At 36.3% G+C, this 14,497-nt stretch overlaps 2 protein-coding genes and 1 long non-coding RNA gene across 3 annotated transcripts; 1 reads left to right on the top strand and 2 right to left on the bottom strand.

Moving 5' to 3' along the window:
- Positions 1–2,072: 2,072 nt before the first annotated feature.
- On the bottom strand, positions 2,073–2,971 carry LOC134844076 (ribulose-phosphate 3-epimerase-like). Its single transcript, XM_063860548.1, has one exon. The coding sequence runs from the start codon at positions 2,969–2,971 to the stop codon at positions 2,288–2,290; it is 684 nt and encodes a 227-aa protein (XP_063716618.1). The 3' UTR covers positions 2,073–2,287.
- Positions 2,972–3,306: 335 nt separating this feature from the next.
- LOC134844075 (probable ATP-dependent RNA helicase DHX35) lies at positions 3,307–8,348 on the bottom strand. The gene is made up of 2 exons (XM_063860547.1): positions 8,077–8,348; positions 3,307–5,133 (listed from the first exon to the last, which is right to left on the bottom strand). Exons 1-2 carry the CDS (start codon positions 8,338–8,340, stop codon positions 3,307–3,309), a joined length of 2,091 nt encoding a protein of 696 aa, XP_063716617.1. The 5' UTR covers positions 8,341–8,348.
- Positions 8,349–8,806: 458 nt separating this feature from the next.
- LOC134845147 (uncharacterized) lies at positions 8,807–13,606 on the top strand. Its single transcript, XR_010162715.1, has 3 exons — positions 8,807–9,393; positions 11,886–12,330; positions 13,362–13,606. It is a non-coding gene; the product is annotated as an uncharacterized LOC134845147 (long non-coding RNA).
- The last annotated feature ends 891 nt before the right edge of the window (positions 13,607–14,497 follow it).

Below are 14,497 nucleotides of genomic sequence, written 5' to 3'. Positions count from 1 at the left end.
AATCAAAATTTTGTCTTTTATGGGCGAGAAATTTGGGCGTATCCACTTATGTAAGGTAGCTTCCCACAACCCGTTCTATCCATTAAACCCTAATCTCAGATTTGGTAAAGTGGTTTTTGAGAAAAGTGAAAAAATTTCAAGAACGGTCCAAAAAATCAAAACATGACCTTTCCGAGGACAATAGTTGAAGTTTTTACCCGAAAATTTGGACGTATCCGCTATACAGGAGAACTTGTCATCACTCTTTCTCTCCATTGAACCCAAGATCTCAGGTTTTGAAAAGCAATTTCGGATAAAAGTCAAAAGCTTTGGAAAAAACGGTCAAAAATTTCTTAGGGAAAATATTTGGGCAAAAACGCTGATGCGGGGGAGCTTCTTACAGCCCATTCTATAAATTGAACCCAAAACGTCAGATTTGAGAGAGAAGTTTGTTAGAAAAAAATTAGTCAAACATTCCCTCCCTCCCCCTCTTCCCCCTCTTCCCCCTCCCTCCCCCTCCCCCTCTTCCCCCTAATGCTTGAGAAAAAAATCCAACGCGTCTCAAAAAATAATAGAAAAAAAACTAAATCCCATGCATTTTGATTATACGTGTTTTTATCAAACAGGAAACATATACTCTCAAATGTGGGTCATTTTTGCGCGGTGTAATGAGAGGAACGAGACAAAAGCTTAGAACCTAAGTTAAATAGGCATAATCTACTAAAGTTGCATTCGAAAATAAGAATAGCAAAACAATTTCTATGAAGTTTTTGGCTAAAATTTATCGAATTTTTCTTGCCAAAAAAGCGCTAAGGGAAGCTTCGAAAACTAGTTTATTGCAAAAGATAAAAGAACAATAAATTGAAATAAAAGATTTTTCTTTAATACCCTCTCCTCGATCGCGTTACTCGCTCGAAAAGACTATTCAGCCAAGTTTTCTCGGCACTGAGAAAAATTGTTCGAAATGCTTTTATATCTTTCGAATCATTACTAAAAGCGCTTTTTATATGATCTATCGCTCAGCCCAGTCTGATTATTTTTTTGTAGAATCCAGTTTTTAATGGGGAAGAAGTAAAAACAAAAACAAGCGAAAACAAAGTTCCTCCGAACTTTCAGTGGTCGGAACAATCCCTGCATCGAAGTAAAGACCAATACGTTTGGTGTCCAGCAATGCCCAAAATCTAGTCGCGGGGAGAAACCTAGTTACTGACCATTCAGAAAACAAGGTAATTTAAAGAAAAAAGTCTAGTACCCGGTTGCAATTACCCTTGCTGACAATAAGGGTAAAAGTAAGAAGTATTCGAACTTTTCATTAACAAAAGTTATTTAAAATATCGACACGCATGCGCACGGTTTGGTTTCCAAATTAAAAGAAATTTAAAATTCCAGCCTCGGTCGGTACTCTCACAACTGTTAAGAGGCAAAAAAATCTTATCTCAGTAAAAGGAGCACTTGGAGAAAAAACAACACAAACAACACCGATTGAACAACATCGATTGAACTGACGCCGAAAACACGGTAAAAAAGAACATACAAAAACTGTATACATCCGCAAAACTACGGCTGAGAATAGAACTATCGACCTCGACCTACGTCGCACAATTCTGAGACGCTATTTCTAGGCCATCTGTTCCCTGTCAATTACTGTGATTAGGTGCAAAATCGACGGACAAATTTTTTTAAAAAAAATTCCAAAGATTTGGGTCTTCGTTCAAAAAATTTACATTAATTCTGCAAAAAAAACTTGAGCTTTTAGACTAGGAAAATTGTAATACCAGATTGTAATCTTCTTGCCAATCGCAAGGGTAACAAAAATAACCCGCCGCTGTGCAAGCAGCACAGAATGATCCGACCACCGCTGATTTCAGTGGAACTGCAGTCGAAAAATCCGCAAATTAAAGCTCATTTTGAAAGCATTCTAACTATTTAGTGTAAACCTGGAAAAAATCGTAGAAATGAAGAAACTCAACACCGAGAAAACTTTTTAAATTATCCTCTTGGAAACCGACGAACACCGACTGAAAGGTTTTCAATGTGATACCACACTTGAAATGACCCCCTACGACTATAAAGTGGTCGGAACAATGAATACATCACAGATAATAATTAATTATCACAAGAGGCCGATGCACCAAACATTTGTCAGTTTAGCACTGGTTCTAAACTCTACAAAATTCTAAGATAACATTCATTTGCAATTTTTACACGAACTCATTTTCATTTCATAAATAAATAGTAACAATGAGCATCCAGATACTTCAGCGGAAATCAAGTCCATCATTGACCGTGATAAAAAAAATCATCATAGTTAGAACTTAAAGCTAGCTTCTGCTTCTTTCTTCAATTGATTTATAACAGCTGCCGGATCTTCGTTCTGTGTAATCGCACTTCCACACACAATCAAATTGGCTCCGGCGTGATAACACTGTTCCACATTTGTAGGTGAAACGCCACCATCAACTTCAAGGTCAAGTTTTGGGAACTTTGATCTCAAATGAGACACTTTCGTCATCATGTCGGACATGAACTTTTGACCTCCAAATCCCGGTTCGACAGTCATCACTAGCACTACGTCTACAAGGTCAGCATACTCTTCTACTAGAGATACTGGAGTTTTGGGTTTAACTGCTATTCCAACCTTCATTCCAGCTTCTTTGACAATTCGAATGCAGTGATTTGGGTCTTTGCTTGCCTCGTAGTGAAAAACATACTGGTCTGCTCCAGCATTGGCCATATCTTGGACCCATTTTTCAGGTTCCGCTACCATCATGTGCATATCAAATAGAACATTTTCCCCGACATTTTTTCTAAGACTCTTTACAACCGGAGCTCCGAAGGTCAAATTTGGGACAAAATGTCCATCCATTACATCTAAGTGTAGGTAATCGGCACCATTTTTTACTAGATTATTACACTCATCGGCAAGACAGGAGAGGTCCGAGTTCAGAATCGAGGGGCCAATTTGCACTTTCAGAGTTGAGTCATTCAGCATTTTATAATTTCACTTAACATACATTCGCTCTTAAAAATCAGTTTCACTAATTTCTTCGTAAAAAACAAGCTACTTCTCGAACTGGATTTTTTCCAGGAAATTACACGAGTCAAATAAATACAAAATTAGATAGAACGGACAGTTTTCACAGCATTTTCAGACTTTAAATTGATTATTGAAGACTCAAAGTTTCATCCATTTTTTCCAAGTCCACATAAAAGCTCTCAGAAAGTCGTTTTGGAATAACAAAGCCACTCGTATCAATTCAAACTTTCAGCTACAGCCTTCAACTAAGTTCACAAAAAACTTCCATTGCGAATTAACGATTGAAGAAACTATCTGACAGAGTAAAAATGAGGCGCTACTTGCAATAACCAATCTGACTTTACTATCGAGCATTCTCTTAGGTAAATTTTTGTAGAATGAACCGTCTCTGTAAATAACACATAAGTTCCACTGTTAAACGGGACAGTATAAAGCACAGAATCTGGATGTATGAATAAATCAGGAGAGCTTACGGGGTCTCGGATACTTCTGAAACATCCTCTTGAAGTGTAGATCGCAACATTGGCAAAGAACCCGGCGCAGAGGCATCTGAGAACCTTGTCGTCGTCGAAACCTTTTGCAGATGTCAGCTCGATTCCAAACCTTCTTGCGTATTTTAAAAGCTGCTCTTTAATATGATAAGCTCTATTTAAAGACGCATAGCTAGCGTAGTATTTATCGCACCATGATTTACTTCTGCGGTTGTTAACATAAGATGTGAAAACATTCAATTTCGTCATATGGTCACCTTCAGTAGCATAAAACTCACGTTGAACTCTTGCGGCTTTCATTTTTTCTTTTCCACTCGATGGAACGTGGAAAACATTTTTTATCTGCATCAACGCACATAAGGTCAAAATTTCATCTGAGCAGTCGAACTCATTAGCCGTCAAAAGACATTTAGCAAACATTGGATTCAAGGGCATTTCGGCCATTTGGTTTCCAATTGGGTTTATTAACTCAACTTTTGCATCAATCGCACCCAGGGAGAAAAGAAGTTCAAGTGCTCTTGCAAAATTTTTTGACGGGGGTGGAGATAAAAAATCAAACTTAGCTACATTTGATACCCCAAGAGCTTTTAGTTGAAGAATGGGAAAAGCCATTGAGCTTCGCTGTAGCTCAGGAACAGATTGCGGCTTGAGTTTTTCAAACTCATCTTCGGAGTAAAGTCGATAGCACTTTCCTGACGTCACACGACCCGCTCTTCCAGCCCTCTGATTGGCTGAAGCTTGCGATACCGGTAACACGGTTAACGTTTCAGTATTAAAATCGGCATCATACACTGTTGTCTTAACGAACCCACAGTCTATGATATGTATAATATTATCTATCGTAATTGAGGTTTCCGCAATATTTGTCGAAAATATAACTTTCCGAGTTCCACTTGGAGCTCTTTGAAACACTTTTAATTGCTCTCTAGCAGGTAAATTTGAGTACATGGGAATAGCTTGTATTTTGTACTTGGAGATATTAGCCACATTTTTTAGTTTTTCTGACAGAAGTCTGCAACATTCCTCGACCTCATCTTGGCCAGTTAGGAAAGCCAGAACATCTCCGGGCGCATTCGATTTATGAATGATCAGAACTGTATCGACAGTGGCTTTCACGTAGTCGTCCACAGGGTGCTTGGAGTACATAATTTCCACCGGAAAACATCGACCCTCAATTTGAAGTATAGCTGCATTGTCGGTAGAAACATCGCCTCGTTTTTTAACATTGAAGAAATCTTTCATTTTCTGTGCGTCAATAGTCGCACTAGATACTATAACCCTCAAATCAGATCTCTTTTTCAGAACCTTTTTCAACAGTCCTGCTAACATATCAGTGTTTATACTTCTCTCATGCGCTTCATCTAGCATTATGACAGAAAACTTTTCCAACAAGGGGTCTCCCATCATTTCACGCAACAATAGACCATCAGTTAGAAACTTAATCTTCGTATTTGGACTTGTACAGTCGTCAAACCGTATAGCATAACCGACTTCGTCACCTAGCATACAGTTCCTCTCCTCTGCAACCCGAGCTGCCAGTGACACCGCCGCTACTCTCCGCGGCTGTGTTACTGCGATTTGCTTTCCGTGGTGTGCCCACCCTACTTCAACGAGATACTGCGGCACCTAAAAACTAAGAAGTCAATTAAGAGCATTCATTTGAGCAGCATATCGCAACCATGTAGCTTGATACGCTTTGTAAAAACAGACATGCTCATCAAACAAAACCCACGTAAAAAATTAACGGAACTGTCACGCAAGGTGTGCTCAAATTACGAGCAAGTATTTGGTTTGTTTTCACTTTGGAGGAAAAGTTATAGCCAGGGGCGGATTTAGGGGGTGACACTTTTTCTTCAGGCATTCGACCCCCTGCCGACCCAAGGGTTCCACCCTTTGAACTATTTTGAGATATCCATTTTTCGCTGACGGACCCTAAAATTTTTCTAAAGGCGCATTTGGCACCAATATATACTAATTTAAAGGAGGAGCGCGCGCCGAAAGAAGCGATTTTTAGGTTAAAATTTTCCAAAAAAGGCCTAAAAACGCCTATTTTTCAAAATTTTGAATGCGGCGCAGAAATTTTGGCCAAAACAGGAACTTTTTAGTGCTTTGGAGGAGCTCGGAAAATCAATTTGCTCGGCCTAAAAAAAAGGTCGTAAAAAAGTTACCTGAAGGAAAACTATTTATACAATTGCAAACCTCCTCAAAGGAAAACGTACGATTTAGACAACCGTTCAAATCCACACATCGCTTATCTTCTCTAGGGAAGCTCGAATACTATCGTTTTGATCCAGCAGCCACGTTTCAGTTGAAACAGGTATATCTAGTACACACATCGCAAAATGAGAGATAAACATTTTGCATACGGATCTAATATATAAAATGTGGAGGAACTTTCTATTCGGGTTTTTCAGTTTTTTATTTTCTGTTTTCCACGCAAAATCAGGTACAACTTTTAATTATGGGAAAGGACCGAGTGATTCATCAAGTCGTGATTCAAACGAAATAAAAAATTTATCAAAAAAAATGTCCCAATATCAAGAAAAATAGTATAAAATTTTAAGATTTTTAGTCTAAATTCGAGCGAATAATGCGAGCGAGCAGGCTTACAACCCGTGTTAGCAAAATAGTTTAAAATTCCACAAAAAAAAAACGTTTTAAAAATTGTTTTGAACATGTTTAAAACACCTTAACTTAAGCAATGTTTTTAGAATTCCACAAAAGACTCAAACGGTGAAAACAGACGTACGAAAAAATTCAAACATGAATTATGATTAAGTTTTTTCGTTAAGGACTCGTAGACAGAAATCTAGCTGCCGCATTTTCTCAGGCGCTAATATATTGCGCAAAACCCATCGAACTGTGCAACCAACTGCCTACAATAACATATTTTTGTTTAACTTAGGCCGTGGAAAATAAGTTTTACTAAAAAAGTTGATTGTGGAGTTTTTAGCGCCAGTTTGGTCCAGTTTGCCTTTTTACTATGAATATCGGCTATTCCTAAGTCCCAGTTTTTCTTTCAGATCCTTTTATATTCACCGCGCAGAAAAAAAATGTATATATTATTTTTTAGACTATGTGCGGAACATTCTGTACTAATTGCACAGTAATCTGCTATCCTTGTTTTCTATTTGCTTTCACTATCTTGCAGATTTGAGCCAACCAATTTTCTTCTTGTTAAGGTAGAAACTCGATTCACAGATGTTTTCAGACCAGAAACTTGCAGAGTCGTTCCAAAAGATAAAATAAAAATTCAGATTGCTGAGTTTTTTTTTCAGTAAAATTTTGCTTGGTTTCTCTTTTCGATAAACGACTTGATAACTCCGTACCAAGTTTTCAGTCGAACTCTTCTAAAGTACACGTCTTCATTTAAGTTGCCTATCAAACCCGTGGTACTATCAGCGCCCATGGTATTCCAAAATCCAAGAACAATATTCCAAAATCCCAGGCAGAAATTTATCTTACTGTTTTGAACTGTTTTCCACTTATGAAGTTCTGCGAACAATTAGGTCCTACTAGCTACAAATTATTTATAAAAATTGTTTAAAAAAATGAGAGATCAGATATTAGGCAAAAGCTAATACGATATCAACTTCGCTGATTTGCCAGCATTCTTTGGTTTAACTACAAATGCACTGAAATCTTTCGGTCTCAAAACAAAAATGACGAATTTTCCGACCAGTCTTAAAAAAAAGAACAATTTTTTTTTTCATATTAGTGTCGTTTTTTCTCTGCGTGGTGTGATAAAAGGAGCTGAACGAAAAAGTAGAGAATAAGCATAATCAACAAATTGAAAAATAATTTTTGTAGAAGAATGACTAGAAAAACAAAAAAATATGTATAAAGACAATGTGTTGTGCAGTTTTTTGAATTTTTGGAGGTTTTTGATTCCAAAAAGGCGCTAAAAGACTAAAAAAACTAACGTTACTTAAGAACTAAATTTTTACTTTTTAAATTAAGCGATTGTAAACAACTTTCAAGCCATTAAAGTAAGCTATAGTAAGCCTGCTCGCTCGCTTTATTCGCTCGAATTAAGACGAAAACCAAAAATTTCCAACCGGTTTTTCTCGATCGGGAAAGAAATATTTTGAAACATTTTAATGGCGTTCGAGATACGACTTAAGAGCTTTACAATAAAATATCACTCAACTCTCGCCGATGACTATTTGGGGTAGCTGATTTTGCGTGGAAAACAAAATAAAAGACAAGGATAAGCGGTTACTGTGCAAGTAGCACAGAATGTTCCGACCACAGTCTTTGAAAAAATACATTTTTTTGTTTCAAATTTTTTTTCGACACTGGAAACTCTTTTTCGAGTTTTTTATGTCGATCAAATCACGACTGAAAGGGCTTTAACATGATTTATCACTTAACTCTCACCAATGATTATTTGTGGTAGCTGATTTTGCGTGGAAAACAAAAAAAACTAAAACACACCGGAATACGAAGTTCCTCCCCATTTTTCAAATAGTGGGAAAAAATTAAAACACACCCGAATACAAAAATCCTCCCCATTTTTCAAATGGTCGGATCAATTAGGCTGCGACAATTCCCGTTGTAAATTTTCACCTGACTTGACTTCCCTGATCCAGTCTCTCCAACCACCACTACAACTTGGTACTTCTCAAGAAGAAACATGAGATGGTCTCTCGAGGCACAGATCGGCAGCTTTGACCGCTGTGCGTAGATTGGCAGTCTGTTATTCGGATTGTAGACGAAATTCGAAGAATTCTCTTCGGCTCTCCCGCTGTGTTCCAGTGTTGATCGGTCATTATGCACAAAGTTAGCTGGCTGCGAAGCACGAATTGAAGATGGGTCGATGAACTTTGCCATCACATCCAAAATCTTAAAAAATCCACTGGCTGAATTCATTTAATTTTCTCTACACGCTAATCAGCCAAAAACCTAGCTTTACATTTTTTATGAGCTGTGCAAGATTAGATGGAAAAATTTAGTCACAAATCTAAAATGGTTTCATATCAATTGAATTGATATTAAGTGACTGTATCGCATATTGCACAGCACTTCAGCGCCAATACTGAACCTATTTAGATCGAAGGCCTGTTTAGATGAAAAAGCTATGCTACATTTACAGTCCCGGTCCGCGCATGGCCGTTTTTCGGCTCCGTATCTGTGCCAACCTTCCTTAGGAACAAAGCAATTTATAGGCCAATAAGTCAACGAATCATTGAAAACATCTGCTGGCAGTTTTCAAGTTAAAGCTGGTTAGTAGTCGAAACAATTCAAAAATTGCAGTTCCACGCACCTTCAGTAGAGTAGGCAGGTGAACTTACTCTCACGAAAACGAAGAGTTTCACGGATCACCAGACATCAAATGATCATACGTTATAACATGGAGTCACACCAAATCGAATGCTACTATTAAATTTAAGCATCTGTATTTGGATCAAATTTTCTTTCATACTTTGGCTATTATTTGTATTTCAAGTAGACCCCTAATAAGCATACTAAATGGCTTACGCCTATCCCCTCCCAAGTCATAAAAAATCTTGACTCAACTTTCATCTGAAATTGGTTTGATATTTGCGAAAAAAAAACTAAGTCTTTCTTTCTTTCTTCAAATATGTACCAAGAAGTGGGTTACGACTCTACCATATATACACCTGATCCGGAAGTCAGAGGAAATCCTCATGATTCAATTTCTGTTTTAACGAAACTGACTCCACGAGATCGCCGTAGATCTTTTTCACTCCCGATTACCAGTACTCGTTCTGGTTTATGTACAAAGATTGACAATCAGCCCACATTAACACAATCGGGTTCAAATTCTTTAACAGAAAAGAAAGAATCGCATTTCACGCCTCTTCGCTTACCAAGAATTCATGTTTACAACAACCATGATGACTTTGGATCAACGAGTTTGAAGTACGTATATTTTCATCATCATTTTTCGTCATTTTTTCTAACGCAGAAACATATCATCGCATAATTTGGGACACATCGGATAATTTATAATTCAAAGGTTCAGATTGAAAATTTCACTCCAATATCCCAGTGCAAGTACTTCCAGTATAAAAATTTGCTTGGAAAATCACTTTTTAGCGTTCAGCAACTGTTGATAAGCAACCTACTTTGTCCCTGGAAGTGTACAATAGAACTAGAAGAAGAAAAAAATAAACCAATGCATGAAGCGGTGGGAGCATATTGATTCGTTTTTGATATTTCATTAGGTCAATTTTTTCTGCTGCTTTCATTAGTTTATTTAAGCACACATCTACCGTTATGACTCAACAATAGCTTTGAAATCACAGAAAAAGGTTCGGCAGCTCACAAATACGAAGCAAAACTTCGGACCACTTGCATAAAAAACCAGCCATACACATGACAACCAACAAGCCTCATCCATAAGGTCAAGTTAATCGAAAACATTTGTTTTTCACGCAAAACAAATAGAAAAATAACCCTCAAACAAACATCTGCAGTCTATACTATGAAGATCCAAACTTGCTACTTTAAACGAAATGTCTTAGTTTTATAATGCAAAATTACGTTAAAAGCCTGAGCTCATCAGGAGGATGGAAGGAGCATTTCTCGTAGAAGTATGGAGAGAAGTTCGATGAAGCTACAAAAAAAACACTTTCTGAGATGATTCTATTGTCAGAAAGTTAAAAGTTTATTTGAAACTTGTTGACTCATCATAAAACTGCATTTTTGGTGTCATTTGTTTGCCTTTAGTATTCTTTCTCTTTCCAATATACATGACAAAAAATAATAATAACCAAAAACAAGTTTAAATAGAGGCGCAGGTGCACTTCGCCAACACAAACAAAAATTGACAACTAAAAACTTGAATTTCCAAAAAATATATATTTCCTTTTTCAGAGGTGACATATTTGTACATGGAATTTATAAATAGCTTTTATAGGTTAATAGACGTTACAGTTCTTAACATGAGTGAATATCATCTATTGACGTCAATCATTTGATATGTTTGGCAGTAATTAACACGAAGGCAAAGCGGAGCTTCGCACCACTTGCGATACTCCACAATCATAGAAAAGAGGTAAATCGAAAAAATGAACAATGTTGAAAAAAACTAGCTGAACCAAAGTTTTGGTATGTCTCTGACGGACAACTAGGGCTCAGCCAAAGCCGGAGGTACATACTTGATATTTTTTGAGTTTGCTTTACTGATGCGGGACGAAATGTTTAATATCAAAAACCAAAGTGTTTATTAACTAAAACAAGTGAAAAAATGAAAATCTAACCTTTCATTTACAAAACTAAGAGGAATAGCAGTTTCTGCAGGCAAAACTCGCGCAACCGCTTCTTTCTATTGAAATTTTCATCTCAGATTTGAGGTGTAGTTTTTAAGAAAACTCAAAATTGTCACAAAACTGTCGAAATTCCAGAACTTTCCGAAATCGTTAAAAATTTTTTTGCTAAATACAGGATTGAACACTTACGAACTTACCTACAAATTTGCACGGTAATTTTCGAGCAGACTAAAAAAAATTTCCAAAAAAACTGTTCAATTTTCAAAACTTTCACTTGCGTGAAGGCAAAAAAATTTCAAAAGAAACTGGGTGTAGCTAATTACAAAGGTAAGCTTTCAACAACCTATTGTGTCGATTAAACCTATGATATCAGATTTAACACGATTTTTATCGAGAAAAGTCCAAAGAACGGTCAACAAATCAAAGTTGAAATTTGCGAGAATCATAGCTTTATTTAAAAACTGGGCGTAGCCAATTATGCAGAAGAGATTCGCCCAATATCTGTTTTTTCGATTGATCCCAAAAACCAAGGTTTGGCAGGGTAACTCACAAGAAAATTCAAAAAATTTCAAAAAACGGTCAAAAAATCAAAATCAAAACTTTGACGGCCATAACTTTTCGAAGGACAAAATTTGGGTGTCAAAAAAATTCAAGCCTAGTCGCATATGCAAAGGATCTTACTAAAACTCGTTCCATGGATTGAACCCGAAATTTCAGATATGAGGCGATATTTTCTGGTTAAACTCATAAAATTTAGAAAACAACACTCCGAGGACCAAAAATTTTGTGTAACAAAAATGTGAGTGACCTCTAATCGCGAGCGTAAATATATTCATGGCGATTCGATCGAATTTGCCTTGACGAGTAGCGGTGGTTAAGAGCTTGCGTCTCTGCCTCTCAATCGAAAAGTCGGATGTTCGAGGCCCACCATGATCCGAGCTCTTTGCTTGAGGATGATGAACACTACCCAGCCCAGAAAAATAGCCCAAAAAATGTAATTCTTAAGCAGGGACAAAAAAGTGGTTCTCCCTAAAGAGCTGATTAGCTCGTATGTTGGTCTTTTCCCGTGTGGATAAATTGTCCTAAAAACAGGTCTGACATGAAATACATGTTTTAACAATCTTTGATATGACTGTTTAGATCATTGAAACAGGAATGGTATCAACAGAATGTGACACCGCAAGTGGTTAAATCTAATCTGATAGTCCGGAAAAAATGCTACTCGATGATCTGCTTGGAAAAACAAGCTGCGCTGAATGAGGCAAGGAGGAAACTCGCTAGAGCAAGATATAGAGCATTGTGGCACAAAGCGTTTCGCAAAATAACGTATGAAAAAAGAAAAACTAGACAAAGGGTGTACAATTATTGGAGAAACGCTGCAATACAGCTTAAAAAATTGCACTACGATAAGAAAAACGGTCAAATTAAAGACAGATTTGCTCACTTATGCGGAGAATTCGAAAGACTAATGACGGTTGATGATTGGAGGCAAATACGGCGAAAAGAATACAATTTGGAAAAAATGATGAGAACAATTGATAATCGACATCGTGAAAAAGTCATGGACCAATTTAGAAATGCTTTAGTAAGTCATTGTTTGATTATTAATTTAAGTGTACAGTACTGAAGCGAAACGAAGCTTCGCGCCAATTGCGATACAAAAATTATGCATTTTTACGCGTTGAATTTTCGGTAGTTATAGCTTTCAACAAATTTATCGGACGTCTTAAATAATTCTGACCTTGAGACATTGAAATGGCGCCAAAACTGCAGCCGAATTTTCATAATTGCTTTTACGAATGATTGCGCTTTTTAGGACAATTTCATTTTTGCCTAATTTAGAGAGCACCATTAAGAAACACTTTTCATTCGATGATTTGCTATGTAATTTTTCAGAGCAAAAAAAAACAAAACGCCGACAAAAAGGCAAACACGAAATTTCAAAGAATTATTTTGATTTAGTTTTAATTTGAAAACTCAAACCACGCGAAGGAACTGTTTGAAAAAAAATCCGAGAGTATTTGCAAAAAAATAGACGAACAATAATCCGACAGTTAGTTTTTCTCAAGCCCCAAAAATTTCAAATCGAAAAAAAAACATATCCTGTCAGGATTTGAACCAAACAGACATGGACGTTACCTCTGCGTCAAAATTGCAGAAAAAGACGCTGAAATTGAGTTGATAATAAATCAAGATATAAAATGATTCCGAGTCAATAATATATCAACGAAGAACCCTTTCAGTCGTGATTCGAGTGAAAATTTAAAAATTCCACAAAACTTTGTGTCGAGACCAAATTGATATTTGGTCTAAATCCGTGCAAATGAAATGAGCAAGCAAGACCTGTTCCTTTTTCAACCAAAATCAGTTATCATAAATAATCATTGGAACGGGTCGCGTGGTATACTATACAATAGCCCTTTCAGTTGTGATTCGAACCACATTGAAAAGTTTTCAGGAAGTCTCAGTGATGAGAAAAACCAGTTTGAAATTTTTGACTTATTCCGAGCAATTACAGCAAGCAAGTAAAGCGATCGAGTAACGTCTAGTTTAGGCGGCGAAAATCTGATTTTACTGAACAATAACTAGTTTTATATGATTTAATTGTTTGTTTAGAGGGAAGAGGAGAGGGAAGCACTGCTTAACAGTCTTATTAAAACTGCAAAGAATGAAGACAAACGACTAAAAGAGAATATTATCATCAAACGAGGATTGAAAAAGCCAGAAAAATTAAAGACGACAGGCAAATGACTCATAATCGGCTTTTTAAAGGTTTTGCATAAATCTTAAATAATCCGCTTAACTTCTTACAGAAAACAACATATCTATAGAAAAATTCTTTAGTAAAGATTAGAAAACAACTTGTGACATTCAATTTGCTTACAGGAGCGCGATTATTATTAGCTTCTTCTAGCTAATAAGAAAAAAGCACAAAATATTCATGTTTTGTTCTCTCATCTGACAAAAATTTGTTTATTTATTTTTTTCAAAGCCAAACAATTTTTCCAGCCAAATTAATTTTTAGTGAAACTTTTCTTTTCCTCTCTCTCTTTCTTTGGTCAAAATGTATAATCAATGCTCTGCAGAACCAACTTTAAAATCAGGATAGACTATAAGGTGAACAACAATTCTGAGAACTCAGTTATTACTTTAAAGACCTTAAATTTTAAAGATTTTAAATTATTTTAAAAACTGCCAGCCTTAGCATAGCAAAATCAACTGCATAGTAGAAAATCCATTTCAAAAATACTGAGTAAAAAACACTTCATTTAGTGTAAAAAGTCTGTGCATAAATAGAGTAAAAAGGTAATAAAGATAAGTTCTAATTTTTTTAAGTTGGCTGCCTAAATAGTATTCAGTAAAACGAAAATTTAAACACTAGTTGAGGAACTGATCTGAAAACTTTAATTGATTTCGTAAAAATTAATCGCATGAAAAATTTTTCAAATCGTTTGAAAATGCACAGGTTATTGAAATTGTTTGATAATTTTGAGGATGGGTGATCTTTTTGAATAATGAAGTTCAATTGTAAATCATCCTAATTTATGTGGGCATTAATAAATAATGCCAAGTTTAACACAATTATTGATGTGCCAGTCGGTCATGTCTGGAGGTTTGACCTTGAGAAACACGTAATTTTGGAGTGAAGTTTTGATTTTGAAAATTTCGAATGGAGCCTGTCATGCTCAGTTTTCTCGAACCAACTGAAAGCAAAAGAGTGAAAAATCAGAGCGTCCGAATTAACAATTGCG

The sequence above is a fragment of the Symsagittifera roscoffensis genome, chromosome 4 (assembly GCF_963678635.1).
Source record: "Symsagittifera roscoffensis chromosome 4, txSymRosc1.1, whole genome shotgun sequence".
Lineage (NCBI taxonomy): Eukaryota > Metazoa > Xenacoelomorpha > Acoela > Convolutidae > Symsagittifera > Symsagittifera roscoffensis.
The sequence above is the reverse complement of the archived record's forward strand: the minus strand, read 5'-3'. Positions and strand labels throughout refer to the sequence as shown.

Coding starts and splice junctions, on each gene's coding strand:
- LOC134844075 (XM_063860547.1), bottom strand. CDS start 8,340: ATGGCAAAGTTCATCGACCCATCTTCAATTCGTGCTTCGCAGCCAGCT. Junction 5,134..8,076: donor GATCAGGGAAGTCAAGTCAG/GTGAAAATTTAC, acceptor CTTAGTTTTTAG/GTGCCGCAGTATCTCGTTGA.
- LOC134844076 (XM_063860548.1), bottom strand. CDS start 2,971: ATGCTGAATGACTCAACTCTGAAAGTGCAAATTGGCCCCTCGATTCTG.